An 18,651-nucleotide genomic window follows, 5' to 3' on the forward strand; every position below is an offset into this window, starting at 1 on the left:
GAGTGATATGACATAGCTGACGGTTATTGTGTCTTCAAATCCAGTCAAGAAATGTATATCTTGAATAATAATAAATCTCAAAATTTGAATTGTAAAATGTGTGGGAACCCTGGACTACCTCCAAGTGTTTGAATTCTTTTAGTTTTTCCTGACTGGTGACAAAACGCTGTTGGTAACCCTTCGACTTTGTGCCACTGAAACAAGTCTATCTCTCTCTTTCAGAGTTTGATAAGTTCCTGGAGGAGCGAGCCAAGGTGGCAGACTCCCTACCCACTCCCCCCGGGGGTGAACCAGCCCCTCCTGCCAGTGCGGCCAGCAACTCCCGCAAGAAGGCTGAACGGACGGAGGATGCCCTGTTTGCCTTGTAGACTATTCCCAGGGAATCCCCCCCCCTCTCTGTCTATCTATCTGTCTCTGGGGCATCTAAAGCACTTTGCCTTCTTCCTCCTCCCCCCCCCGACTGCCCTCCGGACACCCATCTCATTGCTGCCCGGTGGCGGTGCAGTGACTTAACGCCATCCTCTCGCCAGCGTTGCCCTAACTCGCAGAGGTCTGACATGCTTGCTGCCCTGTGCTGCGTCGCACATTACTATCTACGGCCGTTCTGTCCCGAACGGTGTGGGATCTGTTTGTAGTTCCGCATCTCATCTGTTACGCTCCACCTCGAAGGAAAAGAAGGGAACGCTGCTGGATGTGGTTGAAAAACACACGCTGGCTTATAAAAGATTAAAGGGGAACCTCCACAGCAGCCCCGCAGCCCCCCACGCGTTATGATGCAAAGAAGAGACGAATAGGAATATACTGTTATATTACTGCATCCAGCTAATTGATGATTTATGCATTTATTCTGTTAATGGTTTATACTGTACTATGTACTAGCGCTGTGGTGTATAGTCCGTCTATGGGACCTTTTTTTTCTACAAATATTCCAGTGTAGATTTCTTTTAACCCTTTTAATGTTGACATTTGTGTGGGATGGGAACGAGTTACTACTTAAGCGTTTGCGAGAAGCAGCGTGGAGACTGCGGAGGCTAACCGACAAAGTAACAGTTGAATCACAGCTAACGTTTGAATAACATGCGTTTGTGAACACTCTCTTTCGTCACAGGGGAAACAAAATGGCTGAAAAGCACATGTTAGCTCTCTCTCTGTCTGTCGAGGCGCTAAGGGGAAGGAAAGTGCTCAAAGGAGACTTTGCGGTCTCCTCCGAAAAGCTACTACAAAATGACTTCAGCAAACAAACACTCGCAAAGTTCCAGACAAACTGTCTTCAATAACAATGGAACTCTGTTTCCACGCTGTGATGGTGGAGAATCCATTCCAAAGAATCTTGAGGCTTTAATATCATCCCATGACCAGTGTGTGTGTGCATCACCAGAATAAATAGTCAACTAAATTGTAATCCGAACAATGGGGCTGACAACAATATCTTTGATAGCCATGCTAGCGATCGAAACAATCAATTAATGCCCTCGTTTATTATGAAAGAGATGAAGGTGTCACACTTACACCCATGGCAATATGACGTCCAGCCATTTTAGTAGACTTTTTGTCCACTGTGGTGCCATGGTTTTTCCGTAGAGCCCCATTATACTTTTTAGCACAGTAGTTCAAGGAATGACACACGTTGCATTCCATTTTTAAGTCGGAGGTCGGAATTTCCCAGTTGGGAGGTCGGAATTATGACCTCAGTGTGTTTCAATGTCCAGCTTAGAAATACAGAAGGAGAAACCGTAGATATGTAAGATATATATATATATATATATTGGGGCATCAGAAAATGGTTTGAGTTACAGGGCTGAGAAAGAACGTTATAAGTAACGTTGTTAACACTGCTACATTACAGAGAAATACAAAACCATAATAATGAGCCTTTGAAATATAAATTTTACAAGCGCACGCAAGAAGCGAGTCGTCGTTAACCCTTTCATCATCCGCGGAGCTAATGATGCTAATGATGGAGCATCGCCGTCGGTTGTGTGATAGTAAAGGGCTAACCTTCTGTATTGTCACAGTGAAAGGGTTAACCGGCTGTCGTGTGGCAGTGAAAGGGTTAAAGACACTGGCAAAAACGTTAACGATTCGGAATGTGTCGGGGAAAGATATAGAGAGATTAATAGAGATGGAAAGAAATGCACATTAAGTTAAACATGCAATAAGCGGGGTAATTTAGCATCCCCAGTCACTAGCCTAATAGCATATGACAATATATTTCTAGGCTATCTAACGTTAGAACAGCCATGCTAAGTGGCTAGTCCTTACATATCTAGATGATAAATCATGTTGGAGGTCGACGTATGATAGGAGAATGTTTGCCTGCAGCGTTTGCATGTCGCCTTCTTGGGGTCATCCTTTACCCTCTTGAAATTATCCCACACTTTGGACATAACTACTAACTAACGTTACTACCAGCCATGTAAACGCCAATGTCCGTCTGTCCCTGGACTGATCTAGATTCAGGACTATTCGAAAGATTACAAACGCATTAAAACTATGTTTACAGTTGATGGTGTATACCGCCATGTTGACATGAGGTCAGATAGCTGCATCTCGGAAAACCTGTAGTTGAGAGCTCACGCTCCCGAGCTTCCTACTTGGAGTTCCGACTTCCCAACTTGTCTGGAACGCATGGTCAAGTGTCTCAGCGGGTATCGCTGACTGGCTCAAGCCCAGCGTGTTTGCAAACAAGAAAACCCATCTTAAAGGTGTTATGAACATTTTCCTTCCCCTACTAAGTAAATATTTGTGCACTTTTAAGCTAAAAATGTGTGTATATTATCTTTTGTGTTTACAAGATGGTTACTATTTTTATAGGGGATGGGAAATGGTCTTAAGATTTACTTAAATTTGCACATTGCTTTTCTAACGTAAAATTCCAAACCCTAAAAAGCACACTTTTAAAAGATGGATGAATTTCCTTTTCACAAATATGATTACTATCCGACATGGTAATATAAATTATATTAAAATGCTAGATAAAATACAATCTTAATTGCCATATTATTGTAATGAAAAGTATTTCTTTTGAACAGCATAATATACTAAATGGAGTATAGCTGACTACAAAAAACAGCATAAAACAACACTTGTAAAATATGTATCCATATATAGACACTGATACTATACAATATGTACTGTATATACCTCAGAATTATGTGAATAATGGTGTCTGTTTGAAATCTTGGATTATCAGCTCTGCAGTCATATGGTGAAGGAGGAAATTTCCACCCTACATTGTGGGGAGCGCTTTGAGTGTCTAGAAAAGCGCTATATAAATGTAATGATCATTCATTATGTATTATTTGATCCCCTGTTTGTACATTCATAGTACATGTCAGAAAGACTTGTGTAGCACCTAACCATGCATCCGTATTTGGTTCAAATTGAAGCATGACCAAACCTACACCTTTTGTGCTTTCTTTAAGCATAGGTCTAACTTATTCAGTCAAAGGTATTTTTTCCATTCTCTTAAAGTATTATGATTTACTTGACCCTGTCGGAGGTTATGGTTACCTCCCCTCTGACCGATCGATTGCAGCTGAGAAACCACAAAGTACAGGTTGACGTATGCATGGCGCTGAGAAGTAGCTTAAGGTCACACTTGAAAAGTGCTGAAAGCTGTTCCGTCCTCATTTCAGCTTTAGCTTATTTGGCAGCAAAAATAGTTTTGCCGCTCGCAGACCAAAAGCCATGTTAAAACCAGTCTTATTTGATTTGACTAGACATTTTCAAAAAACAAACAACATAATCACGTATCCCATTGAACTACTAGATAGTATATGCGTTCCGCTACGGGGAAATACTTGTGATTTGTATAATGTCACAGGAGTCACATTGCAAATAAATTATTTGTATAATTTGTCATTAGCATAATTAAAGGTTTAAATGTATTTTAGTATAACAAAACATAAATTGTTATTAATATGAGCTTTAACTTTGCTTCAGTTTTATTGTATTGCTTTAGTTTTAAGAGCTTTTGGATTATACCTCTAATGAGGTAACCTACTGATAACAATACCTTAAAGTCCAATTAAAAATAATATCCACGTTAAGAACCTCTGGCCATCCAGACAGGACAATGGTGGTTACTAAAATAAAATGTGACCGGTGTTCTTTTACAAAGAGCTTAGTTTTCAGTGTGTTTTATGTGTTTATCTCTGGTTTTGTAACAGAGTGTAACTTAATGCGTTACTTGCTTTAATGATGCTGAAGCCCTGACTGCAACATGTATTCCTCGAAACTCTGGCTATCTGAACATGGTTACTGAATGTCTTATTATTGATGGGACAGACCCCGTGTGTTCATGGAAGAAGGGATGGTTTTTCTGGTGTCTTCTGTTAGTGGGCGTCCCTTGTCTCTGACTGTGCTGCCTGCTGCCATTACCTACCACAGTATGGCTCAGCTCTCTGTTGTTTGACCTAATGCACGCATCTTATCTGACCAATAAAACACTAGCATCGCGTGACCTGACCTCTAACTCTGTGGTTTGTGGTTATTTTCACAGTAATGGGTCTTCTACTCTAGGTAAGGGTATAGGGTCGGGAAGCCCCCTGCTTTTACCGTCACACATGCTGATGCAACTGTCCCTGATCTTGCACTGGGAATTATTCAATATGGCGTGCGCGCCCCCTTTGATTGATTGAAACCTTTATTAACAGATTGCAGAATGGGTACATTGGTGTTTCCTTTAAATCTCCGTTCCCCTCATGAGAATATAAATTAGCATTTTGCTTTACTGTACAGTTTCACACAAATTCTGGGAACGGTTTGAACCTAAAGTATATTTCCTGTCTGCTAATTGTATTGGCGAACGCTGCAGCAATAAATAAAACGTGGGTCCGTTTATGCATGTCAAGTTGAAACCGGCTATAACGTTGTATTACTGAAATTACTCTTAACTGCTTGTTGAGCATCTCTGGCAGGGCTCCAAACTCCAGCAAGCATAATATGCTCCCTCGTCAACAACAATAGCAGTGTTGCTGACATGCTTCTATACTAGCACACTGTACTGGTTATTCAAACAGTTTGCCGTGCTACCCTCGGTCACTGACCCATTTCCCCCCACCGTCACTTTGCGGGGCTCCCTTTTGTGTTCATGTTTTGGTATATTATGTTATGCTCACTCTCTCACACGTCTTACTATCTCATCAAGCTGCAGCACCTACATCGACATGTTTTGGAATCTGCCATGAGGGGTTCACGTGTGTGGATTTTAAACTGTTGATTATGCATCTACCATACCAAGGAAACTATACAATAAGGAAGGGTCATCACGTCAGAATATGAGAGTTCTATGCTTTGCTTAGTGCCAGTTCTATTGAAGCCTGTATTAATATTCAAAATATACAAGCTATCTGAGGAAATGTACATCAAGTAACCAATATAGCAAATGTTCGCTAGTTAACAATACAACTAATTGTCGATTATTCTGACATCCGAGGTAATAACAATTTTGAAATGACATGTCAAAACGAGCAGATGGCTAATCCCATTCAACTCTCCCAATGTCTGCCGAACTGAACGTTTCCACACTTGGCACCCATGTGTGTTCACGCGCTACAGTGACCCTTCCTTCTTTTATAGTTTCCTTGGTACCGTTCCATGATGCATATTACAGGTTTAGAGTAATAATTGGGTATTGTATTGCCATGATAGGCCTACTATACTAATATACTGACAGTGTCTCAAACACACACATATATATATATTATTTAATTATTATTTAACTTGAGGTCAAATGTGATTGTGTCTTGTATTGTTTAATAATAATTAAAACAAATGTTTTATTATTTAACTTGAGGTAAAATGTGATTGTGTCTTGTCTTGGCCTACACGCTTTGCCCACCTCCCCTCCCCGCCATCACTCTTCCAGGAGAAACACATGATGTAATCACTGGAGCCTGCGCTGTGACGTCGCATCACCCCACTCGGTTTCCAGGCTCCTCATTGGTGTATTCCACTGGTTCCACGGGAGGGAGGAGTCACTGCTACTCGTCAGACAAACTTGGAATTAGTTCTCCCGCCTCTACTTGGCTTTTATTGGCTGTAGAGGACGAACCCACAATACACACATCCATGCTGTCGCTCAACCAAATACAAATATACACCATTTGGTAACACGACTGCACGATAAAAGACTGCTTGGACAATTTTGGGCAAAAAAAATGAAATATGTGTCTATGCTTTCACCAGTACATTAGTAGAGCGTAAAGACAACATACGTATAATTGTATTCGTTTACATTGTCCAGCGAGATGAAGTTATAGAAGCAGTCCAGTTAATCAATATCTACTCTAGTACATTATCCATGTCATAATATGTCATTGTATTCTTACTACAGACTACGTGTTATGTCAAATTGTGTCAGGTTTGGCCGTCAAAACAAGCCAAAAAAAAGGGGGGGACGTGGGAATCGAGTTCACAAGCCAGCCGTGATTGGCCAGAGTGGGTGTCACTCATCCTCCGCTGTGTGGGTTGGCCCGGCTGTCCCTGTGAGCGCGTTAGTTTATTCTCAATGGGCCGCACTGTTTGACTTGACAACTTCCCCGGATCATTATTATGGAGATAGAAGAGAGCAGCTAGTTTACAGATCAATACAACAAGTTGGGAGTCTACTTTACGCGTGTTTCAGGGTCAACTCGGGATATGACACTTTGGCAAATGTAGGGATCATCTGGGAAGTGTCTGATGTTCTGCTCTGCATTCAGTTCGTGTTAGTTAGCCAGTCAACCCAAGTGCATTTGGAAGAAGCCGCGACAAACGGCCGTAAAAATGAACAACTTGTCTTTTGACGACCCTTCACTGGATAATCTGGATCCAACTCTGTCGCTAAATGACCCCAGCGACATTGATACAGCCCTCCTAAACGACATCGATGGTAAGAACATGTACCTGCCGACAGCTAACATCTTCAGTGTATTTTGCTACTTGCTTTTTCCTTTTAGTACGAAAACATTCAAAAGAATCGGACACCAGTACAAAGTTAATCTCAAGATATCAAAATGTGACAATAATACAGCTATAATTGCAATTATTCATGTAAAACTTAACAGCAGCAGCCATACATTGTTATTATGAATACACTTAACTAAGTGAGACTAGAGATTCCTGATGAATTGAAAATGGGGGACCCTGGTGTAAACAAGACGAAAGTCTTTCTCTGGTCTGCATCCCCTTAACAATTGTGTGTATTGAGCTGTACTGTATTGTACCCATTCTGCAATCTGTTAATAAAGTTTTCAATCAATCAATCAATCAAACTAACAAAGAATGACGATCAAATAAAAGCACATTAAAACAAGGCTTAGGTTTGAAATGTGGCTCGTGTATATTATGGTATTTACCCAATAATATCACACGGTTTACCGAAGAGGTGTCGTTGCAGTCAAAGCTTGTAACATTGATCACGTTTTTTCATTCAATCACAATTTGTTGATTCGTTTTTTTAGACAGCTATCCTAAACGACAGGTTAATAATAATTATGTACATTCGTTATTAGCAACTTCGTTTGCTTTCACACCACAAGCTTGTTTGTCATTATCGTTACACTCCTCCTTGACTAATAATGTTAGCTAACCTAGCTAGCTGTCAAACCAGTGTTCAAATGAATGAATGAATGAAATTGTATGAACAGATTGCAGAATGGGTACAGTACAGTAGCCTACAGCTCAATGCACACAATTGTTAAGGGGATGCAGACCAGAGAAATACTTTAGTCTTGTTTACATCAGGGTCCCCCATTTTCAATGGTGATTGCTAGTTTTACGTGACATTTAACAGTGACACACACAATGTTCCTCGTTATGGGGAACTGCAGAAACATGATCACATACTGTGCAAAAATACTGGCACATTTGTGTATCTTATAGCTAGAGCTAGCAGGTCCTGTCAGGTGTCTGCGCCCCGCCCCCTACAGAGGTTACTGCCGTGCGTTCCTCCTCCTGCTGGGTTCACATGCTTGATTGATTGATTGATTGAAAACTTTATTAACAGATTGCAGAATGGGTACAGTACAGTACAGTACAGCTCAATACATACAACTGTTAAGGGGATGCAGACCAGAGAAAGACTTTCGTCTTGTTTACATCAGGGTCCCCCATTTTCAATTAATCATAACATATATGACACACACGACATACAGATAGACAGTACTGCTACATCTGTACATTTATGACATACCAGATTTGCAAATACAGTACTGTTTGTGATACAAAAAGTGTCCAGAAAAGAGTGTATATACATTTGACGTAGAAACTGTACATTGGAGGAGGTTGGGTGGGTCGTGGGTGGGGTGGGGTTGGGTGGGGAACTGTACATTGGAGGGGGGGGGGGGGGCACACTGTACACTGTACATTGGAATACTGACAAAGCCATACTTGGTCATTTACTGTATAACTGGGTTAGGACATTTGTAGGGGCCAGTTTTGAATTGCACTCTCCCGTAGGTGTTCTTTGAGAGTGGTTTTGAAAGTGGGTAGTGATTGACATTCCTTTACAGCTTTGGGTAGGGCGTTCCACATTGATGTGGCATAATTGCGAAACGTGTTTAGTCCCTTGTTTGAGCCGAATCTGGGTTGAACATGATTTGTGGAGCTCCCTCTGGTGTTGTGATCGTGGTATTGACTGACCTTTGGGAAGTATTTTGACATGTACATGGGTACCTTGGTCGTGTAGTGTATCTTGTAGACCAGGCCCATTGCAAGTTGCTGTACTCTGTCGTCTACTCTAAGCCATCCTAGGTTGTCAAAGTGGGCAGGGGTGAGGTGGGTTCTAGGAGTCGGGTCAAGCAGTAGTCTGCCTAGTTTGTTTTGAGATGTTTGTAATTTGGTTTTTAGTGCCTTTGCTGCATCTAATACAGCCAAACATCTTTTATTGTGCAGGAAATATTCATTGAAATGCGCTCCCCCCCCCCCCCTCTTGAATGTGTTCACTTGTATTGTTGTTTTACTGACATGTGGCAATATTTTCAGTATTTTCTTTTTTTACCAGTAGTTTCGGTATCAATAATTTAGCAAATCAATGTAAAATCATTCAAATATATTGTGTGTGTGTGTGTGTGTGTGTGTGTGTGTGTGTGTGTGTGTGTGTGTGTGTGTGTGTGTGTGTGTGTGTGTGTGTGTGTGTGTGTGTGTGTGTGTGTGTGTGTGTGTGTGTGTGTGTGTGTGTGTGTGTGTGTGTGTGTGTGTGTGTGTGTGTGTGTGTGTGTGTGTGTGTGTGTGTGTGTGTGTGTGTGTGAGAGTGAGAGTGAGAGTGAACAGCAACACTTCTTGCACCCTGCTGCAGCACTTCCCATCCTCTTCCCACATGTGACCGCGAGTAACCCTCCTCCTCGGTGCTGTTGCACGATAGTAACCTCCGCTGCAGCTCCAGACAAGCCTCCCTCTCTTCTCGGTCTTGGGGGCTGGTCCGCATAGCAAGGCTCTGAGACACGCTGGGATTGGCTGGGACCGATCACCTCATACAAAACATTGGTTTACAAATCCAGGCTGCTGTGCTTCAGTGCAGCCACCACAACTGAAGCCCTAACGTTTCCCATTGCCTTCACTGTAATCTGTTCTTCATCTTGCCTTGCTAATGCTTTCTGTCCAAATATATAGAAGACACAATCTGGTGGCTTGCCAGAGGGTAGTATTCCAGTGCCTCTGTGAGGCAGGGAGGGCCTATCAGACTATGCTGTGCTGGATAATGACCATATTCAATTTCAAGTGCTTAAATTACTACCCTACTTTTGGGTAGACAAAGCTAATTTCTAATTCACACTATAATCCACAACATTGTTTTTAGGCTTGTGTAAGGTTATTATGTTTTTTTTTTTTTTTTTCTTTTTTTTTTTAAATTACACACATCTTAAATGTAATATTTCCCCTTCACCTTCAAATAATTAGCTGATCCTGAAGCAGTTTATAAAATGCAGTGCAGAGTGCAGTATGAAGCATTTGGAACCCCCTCTTTCAAAGCATGCTAACTAGAAGTTTTGACCACAGTGCAAGACTGGATCATTATAACTGAATCACTGATGCCTCACAAGGTTGGATGTTAATAAAAAAAAAAAAAGGCTCCCAATCACTTTACTGGTGTATTTATGAAGTTGGGGAATAATCTGTTCATCAATTATAGTGCTGCACTTAAAACTAAAGGAGATGCAATTGGCAGTCACTCACAGGCTCTAGGGTGGCTGTAAATGGCAGTTCTGGTTCTGGGGCAATAGTGAAAATCTTCAATTTTATTACATGGTGGATGTCTGGCCACTGAGAGGTCCAGAAATCTAATTTCTTCCATGGAAACATAACAGGATGATGCAAGCCATTGTGGCTGGAGCGCAAGAGACGTGGTGCCTCATAAGCGCTGTAGTTCCAGGCTAAGTTGATGCAGGTTAACTAGCTTCGTCTTGGGATTCTTATTGGGTAAATACGGTCTGGTTCAGCTCTGTGATTAGATGTATCACATTTACACAACCTCATCGGTGACAGTCAAGCTCCTGGTAAAATAAATCACTCAAGAGTGTTCTTCTCTCCTTCTCTCCCCACAGACATGCTACAGCTCATCAACAACCAGGACATGGAGTTTGGAGGCCTGTTCGACTCCCCTCAGTACACAGCGCCTCCCCCCACCCAGGAGATCTCTAGCCTGACCCACTCCACCTCTTCAGTTCCCCCTCCATCCACCACCGTCACCACCATCGCCACCCCTCCGTCCTCCACTTCCTCCTCCAGCCCCCACCTGGACGCCCTCCTGGGACCCCCCATCACCCGCAGCTCCTCCAGCCCGGACAAAACCTTCCAACCCCCTACCTTCCAGCAGTCTCCCCTTGCGCAGGTGGCCAGCCCCAGCCCCAGGCAGCAGCCGGCTTCCCCGCAGCAGGCCCAGGTGCTCCGACAGCCCAAAGTAGACCAGCCACAGCCGGCCGCCGGCTCCCCGGTCCAGGCGGCCTCTCCTCATGGCTCTCCAGGACCGACCGCAGTGTTCGGCACTACGACCCAGGTGCTGTTTACCTCTCCTGTGCCCCAGCAGCAGCAGCAGCAGCAACTCAAGCCCCAGCCCCAGCCCCAGGCACCGCCCCAACTCCAGGCCCAGGCTCAACCCCAGCAAGTGTCTCGGGTTAGCTTCAGCAACCAGACCAGCTACATGAGTAAGTAGAGAACTTGGTTTTAAAAGAGAAGCTTGTCATCTTCCTGCTAATTACATGGTAGGTAGCTGTAGTTTTACACCGGGGGGAAAAAAACAGGGGGAAAATGGCAATCGTGGAACAAATGAGGCAACGTGAACAGTGTTATTACAAATGAATAGCTCTAAGAAGTTTGAGTATTGTAATTAGGTGGAATCATTAGATCATCATTAGATAAGGAAGTGTTGCCCCTTCTATACTTACCCCTTCCCACACACACACACACACACACACACACACACACACACGCACACGCACATGCACACGCACACACTCACTCTCTCTCCGGGAGCCCCACGTGCTGCCTGGTAGCACCACGTGGTTGTAAAAGCCAGAGAGGCATTTATTTATGGTGGACGAGTGGAGCCAGGGCGGTTAATGTGGCCTGGAGTGGACATGATTGGAGTAACAACATCAACACTCTTCCACGGCTCTGTCAGGTCCCAGGCCGCAGCCCGGCAGCCAGGCTGTTGGGTGGCTTAATGCCCCCTGCCCCCTCCTGCCTCTGCCCCTGGCTGAGTTTTGATTGGGTGGCTTAATGCCCCCTGCCTCTGTCCCTGGCTGAGTTTTGATTGGGTGGCTTAATGCCCCCTGCACCCTCCTGCCTCTGCCCCTGGCTGAGTTTTGATTGGGTGGCGTAATGCCCCCTGCCTCTGTCCCTGGCTGAGTTTTGATTGGGTGGCTTAATGCCCCCTGCCTCTGTCCCTGGCTGAGTTTTGATTGGGTGGCTTAATGCCCCCTGCCTCCTGCCTCTGCCCCTGGCTGAGTTTTGATTGGGTGGCTTAATGCCCCCTGCCTCTGTCCCTGGCTGAGTTTTGATTGGGTGGCTTAATGCCCCCTGCCTCTGTCCCTGGCTGAGTTTTGATTGGGTGGCTTAATACCCCCTGCCTCCTGCCTCTGCCCCTGGCTGAGTTTTGATTGGGTGGCTTAATGCCCCCTGCCTCTGCCCCTGGCTGAGTTTTGATTGGGTGGCTTAATGCCCCCTGCCTCTGCCCCTGGCTGAGTTTTGTTTTGGTTGTGGTAAATTCACACAGAAAAGTTGAGTTGTTCTTGGATAAACAAGGGCCTTTTCGGGTCAGTGTTGTTGTTGTTGGATGTCAACCTTGATGGATCATGATCAAAACCAGGGACTTTAATTCTGTTGTTGACATTGACATTTGTTTTAACTTGACCCTTTCACTACCACACTACAGAAGGTTAACCTTTCACTACCACACTACAGAACCCTTGTATAGTAGTGTACATAAGACCCAGTGCCTCATCCGTAGCTATCACTGTATTGCACTATCGCAGGACCTTAGTATGTCTTTACCATGCTTTTTGTAAACTTTATGTACATTATACCTGTTATGTCTCATTCTATGTCTTATTCTTATTTTTATTACTTGTATTATTGCACAATTGCTGCAGGCATGACCACCCGCATTTCACTGTATGCTTGTATGCCGTGACAAATAAAACTCTTGACTTGACCCTTTCACTACCACACTACAGAAGGTAAACCTTTCACTACCACACTAGATAAGGTTAACCCTTTCATTACCACACTACAGACGGTTAACCTTTCACTACCACACTACAGAAGGTTAACCTTCCACTGCGACAATACAGAAGGTTAACCCTTTCATTGCCACACGACAAATGGTTAACACTTTCACAACCACACTACAGAAGGTTAACCCTTTCACTACCACACTACAGACGGTTAACCGTCTGTAGTGTGGTAGTAAAAGGTTAACCTTCTGTAGTGTGGTAGTGAAAGGTTAACCTTCTGTAGTGTGGTAGTGAAAGGGTTAATGCGTTTAAGTTATACTGTATTGCAGTCAGTATACTCGATTTGTGTTGGAAATGTTATAGTTTAGCTCTTCATTTGTACAATTTCACATATGAGATTAGTATTTTTTAGAAATGAACATGGTAAAGTGGTAACATTCATAAGAAAACATTCAAAACAACTTACACCTGAAAGGGTTCATGTATTTCATAACTTTCCAGCGACTGTAAAAATTCACAAAGACCACTCACCATCAGTATTTCCATTGACAACATAACCATGGAAACGCTGCCAATGAGTGAGGTGTCTCTCTGCCTTTCATAGTTGGAACATTTCATACACATTTTTAATGTGTATCAGAGTGATTTAAGAATACAATAGGTAAATAAAATAAAACTTAAAGTATTGTTAATTATGTTATGTACTGTATGCTAACTATGTTCTTCAAAAGACAAGTTCGGATGTTTTCCTGCCCGAGTTTCCTTGATGTGATAAGTTTAACCTGTTCCACGTGCACACCTGCATGCACACCTGCAGCAAATTCAACTTCTGGTCAATTCTTCATTAGTTTTTCAGCTTTTCCCCAAACCAAGTCCTATGTGGTAGAAAGTAAAACGCCATTAACCCTGAACATGTTGATGCAATGATTCCAGAACTGTAACTTTATTGAAACTGAGGTCTAGAATGACAGTGTTGCAGAGGACAACCTTTAACACTACTCTGATGGGCTGTTCCCTTCATTGCATAGGAACAACAACTTGTTGCCAGGTCACATTTGAATACTTTGGCTCACATTGTTGCCTGTTGCTGGGAGCATTGCCTATCTACATTGCCCAAACAATCACTACCCTAAGTTCTGTCGAAGCTTAGATGGCAATGGACCATATTCACACTGTGGCTATTTTGCTCTTAAGTCATGCTCAGGTTGGGATTTCTTTCCATCCTGTGTACACAGAGGCCTAAATTACATATAGTATACTATAGGTTGTATAGAGGCCAGTTTGTACGATAGGGGCCAGGTTGTACTATAGGTTGTACTATAGAGGCCAGGCCCTCATTTATCAATGCTGCGTACGCACAGATATGTGCATAAACTGTGCATACGATAATTTCTAAGCAACGTGTGGGATTTATCAATATGAACTTGTGCTTGAGATTGTGCGTATATCTACACACAGCTCCAACCGTGCGTACATGGCACCAAGCGGTAGAATAGGAAAACTGCAACAGACGGAATAAGCAACGTGTTCGGTATGACTCATAATTCATTATAGTTAATTGTAAAATAGAGACATGAGTGCAATTATTGTCAAACCCTATAAATAGCATTTTGGAATCGGTGTTTCCAAATGAATGTAGCATGGTTTATCTTGCATTATCGGAAGACTTGTTACAGGGTGCGCTCTGTGCAGAGCGTGTTTTCAGAGATAGGGCAGGCTATTTGCCGAGAGCACATACTGTAGAGTCCACTACCCGAGACACATTCTCCTTGATTTGTACTGCAATTTGGGACCCAAATTGGAGCGTGGAACAAAACGCACAAATTCCATCCCTGTGCACATTCAAGTCCTCTCCACCCTGGGATTTTGCCACGGTCCATTTACATTTACAGCAATAGACTGTACCCATGTAGCTGTCAAAGCTCCATCAATAAACAAATTCAGTTATGTGTATAGAAAGGGATTCCACTCAACCTCAGCTGATCGCCTGTCAAAGTCCTAATCGCATAGATGCTCGAGAATGGGTGAGTCCTTGGGCTGAAAGAAAGGGGCTTTGTCTAAGGCTTTCTCATACACACACACACACACATCGTAGTACACACCAGTGTTGTAGTCGAGTCACTAAATCTCGAGTCGGAGTCGAGTCCCCATTACCCTAGTCCGAGTCCAAGTCATCAAGGTTGAGTCCACTCCACTCTGGCAGTCAAAGAGCAAATAAAAAAAGGTCGGTAACACTTTATAATAACACTCAGTTATAAGACATTTATAAGGTATTTGTGGATAATTAACTAATCATGAACAAACCATTTATATACATTCGTAAATGATTATTAAATCATTTATAACTATATTTGTATAACATTTACATTTCCGACCTTAAACTTATAGTCTTATATTTTGTGTAGATGTACTTGATGTGGTTGGACCTTTAGCAACAACATCAAGTACGTCTACACAAAATATAGGACTATAAGTTGTAGGTCGGAAATTATGGAATAGATTTACCAACGAAAAAGGTGCTTAGCCTGCTCGTGCTCATACCTTAAAAACGTGGGGCAGCACGAATTCTGTGGCTCTGCTAATAAATGTATAACATGTAGCTTCCACCAAACGGACGAGAACAAATGTGAACTTTCAAGTATCACGTGACTCCCTCTACATACACCTGGGTCCTAGTGTCCCCCAGGTTACATTTATATGGCGTGTCAAAATAGACTATTTTTTTTATTTTTATTATAAACAATGTTTATTGGTTGTTGCTTTGTTTGTGTTAATACAATTGCATTTATCTATAGTCCTAATTCTGTCACTGTTTGATGTCACTAAGAACGGTGGATCCGAAAGCTGTCTACAACATTTGTAACAGGTGATGAACAAATGAACAAATAATTAACAAACTGTATTAGACATTTGTTAATGATGAATAGTCTTCACTTGAGATTAGGGCACGCAAAAGCATCTGCAAATGATTTATAGATGTTTTATGAATGTCTAACAAATCATTTGTTAAACATGAAAAGACAAGTCTGGTAATTACTTCGTGTCTGTATTCGTAAAAGCCACATTGTTCATAATGGGTCACTGTTTGATGTCACTAAGAACGGTGGATCCGAAAGCTGTCTACAACATTTGTAACAGGTGATGAACAAATGAACAAATAATTAACAAACTGTATTAGACATTTGTTAATGATGAATAGTCTTCATTTTAGATTAGGGCACACAATAACATCTGCAAATGATTTATAGATCTTTTAAGAATGTTTTACAAATCATTTGTTGAACATGAACAAATAAATAGAGTTATAGTAGTTTTTCATATCCATTTTTCAAAGCATCTACAAATGTGTTACTACACATTAAATAACATGATTTAATGATGAACAAATCAACTACAAACAATGTTGATAATGAGTTATGAATAATGTATAAATAATTTGTAAATGCTATACAAATATAGTTATAAATGATTTAATAATAATTTACGAATGTATATAAATGGTTTGTTCATGATGAGTTCATTATCTACAAATACCTTATAAATGTCTTATAACAGTGTTATTATCAAGTGTTACCAAAAGTTCTACATTAAACATACCGTAAATGACGCAGTGGTCACCATTTCAAAGGGAGTTTATTTACTTTGTGACACAATAGCCAAACAAATGCACTAGCCATCAATATCTTATGCCAAATGATTAGGGCCTATTACAAGAAGAAGAAAAAACGGTATTTATAAATTAACAAGTCCGAGTCCGAATGCAGTCAATGCTCGAGTCAAAGTCTGAGTCATCAGTGCTCAAGTCGAGTCACGAGTCCTGAAAATCAGTCTAGTCTGATTCCTGGACTCGAGTACTACAACACTGGTACACACTGTGTACATCTGAACAGCATCAGTGCTCTCTGCCCCTATATAATAATAATTAATTAATTGCATTTATATAGTGCTTTTCTAGACACTCAAAGCGCTTTACAAGGTAGGGTGGAAATTGCCTCCTTCACCACCACTGGTAGCACCCAACCTTGGGCTACGCAGGCTCAATGGCTACCATACACTGGCACACATCACACTACACAATGGCTGAACGGCTCAGGAGACAGGGATTTATATCGGTCAATTAAGGGGAAGGGATGACTGTGGCCTTGATGTCAGAGACCCGATTGGGAATTATTATATGCCTGTGTTACGAAAGATGGGGAGAATGCGAGAGTGTGTATGTTACTGTACGATGTAAACTAACAGTAGCCACACCTTAGCACTCTAAACCTACTGACCTCAATAGATCCCAACCCTGCTGGCACAGTCATCGAAGATAAGAATCTAAAGGTGATCGTATCACTACTTACTTGACTTGTGAAACGCTATAGGCTACTGCTTTTGTTGTGTCACACTAAAGTTGAAGGAATCCCTCTCCTGAACCCACGTGGGTAATGTTACTCTGTACACAATGCTCTACCTTTTCTGTTAAAGACGTCGGACTCTCTCGGGCTGCAGCCATGCGACATGGGCCCACTGACGTCACACGGCATCCAGACACATGTTCATCTACATTCTCTTCAGTAATATTACTCGATGTTGATGCGTTGGAATACTTGACTAATAGATGACTGGAAATGCCCTCTGACCCCAACCCAGACTGGGTCAGCAATGTAGCACAGAACTCTGACCATGTCACCAAGCACCGTTTTCACATTGACATTAGACACATGGCTCTGCATGATTATTTTTGGTTTGGTCAATTTGTCGAATGTTTGAAAGGAGCTTCCACTGCAACAAAAGAGCATTATATTGAATATATTAACAAGCATTCGAGCATCACGATGCATTGAATATGGAAATCAAACTGCATAAATCTGTAAAATTGGAATTGAGAACACTTTATTGATGTGTTTTTAATTAATCTTGTGAATACGGGATACAAACTGATTGACTGCGTGTGTGGAACTCTAGCTGCAGCGATCTGTAAAATTCTTAATTGATATTAATATTAATTTAATGTGTGTTTTATCTATTTAGTTTATACACATTGTGCTGTGAACTGATATATTGGTGTGAGGTTTTAATTAATACAATAAATTCAATGTTTCCCCTACATAGATCTATTTGTGGTGGTAAAACATCAGACACAACATCAGACAGACCCACCATGAATAGATTTCCCCAAAAACGGACACAAATTGGAACCAGTTCTAAATGTCCATGAACCATAGACTTGTGAGTTTCAATCTGCCTATTGAGTCCCAACTTCCGCGCTCCTCAAATGATACGGCTTTGAGCATGAAAGTGGTCTTCTGCCAGGACCAGCTGCTGAGACTGAATGTCATATCATTGGTTACATGGTGGTGTCAGCATGCCAACTTCAATAACTGTTTTGTTTACTTATTGGACCAGGGTTGACTGCAGCCTATGCTCCAACGTTTCGCTGAGATGGTAACACAGCAGAATGTTATCACCCGCAGTGTGACTGATGATGGAATCATAGTTGGACCGATTTGTTCCATCTTTTATGTACTGGCTGTTAATGTGTTTTATACTTATGTGTGTTTTGAAGTTTGAGTGATTCACTGTTGAATGCACCCCCCCCCCCCCCCCCCTTCTGTCAATCAAGTCGGTTCCAGCCAACCAGTGCCCAGTTTGACGCGGTCGCCCCCCAGCATTCAGCCAATGGCCATCCATACCCAGCTCCAGGGGCTGACCACCACCTCGCACTTCCTGACCACCACGGCCAGCCCACCAATACAGACCATCGCCCCCCATGTACAGCAAATACAGCAAGTACCTGTGAGTAGCTTCATATCACTTGTGTGCATCAGATGCCTGTATGAACTCACTAATGTACGTGTTGGTTTGCACAGCGATGGGAATTATTTTGAGTAAAGTAAGGTTTTCTTTATCCTTTGTCCTCATACAATGACCTTTAAGCTCTAGAAGTCCTGTGTAGCTCACTGGATGGCACTGGAGTGGTTCAGTGTTGAATGGACTCAAACCCTGA

General features: G+C 42.2%; 2 protein-coding genes across 2 annotated transcripts in view; both read left to right on the forward strand.

Moving 5' to 3' along the window:
* The window catches only part of tom1l2a (target of myb1 like 2 membrane trafficking protein a), a 92,356-nt gene extending 86,557 nt beyond the window's left edge, over positions 1-5,799 (forward strand). Inside the window, 1 exon segment of the mRNA XM_084328941.1 lies at positions 223-5,799. Coding sequence (XP_084185067.1) covers positions 223-368 — 146 coding nt within the window. The 3' untranslated portion in view covers positions 369-5,799.
* Positions 5,800-6,527: 728 nt separating this feature from the next.
* The window catches only part of srebf1 (sterol regulatory element binding transcription factor 1), a gene marked incomplete at its 3' end in the record, with an annotated part of 41,936 nt that continues 29,812 nt past the window's right edge, over positions 6,528-18,651 (forward strand). Inside the window, exons 1-3 of the mRNA XM_084329147.1 lie at positions 6,528-6,877; positions 10,530-11,129; positions 18,268-18,440. Of these exons, the coding sequence (XP_084185273.1) occupies positions 6,772-6,877; positions 10,530-11,129; positions 18,268-18,440 (879 nt within the window). The 5' untranslated portion in view covers positions 6,528-6,771. The remainder of the gene's footprint in view (positions 6,878-10,529; positions 11,130-18,267; positions 18,441-18,651) is intronic.

This window comes from Notolepis coatsorum (assembly GCF_963971535.1).
Source record: "Notolepis coatsorum genome assembly, chromosome: 14".
Taxonomy (NCBI): Eukaryota; Metazoa; Chordata; class Actinopteri; order Aulopiformes; family Paralepididae; genus Notolepis; species Notolepis coatsorum.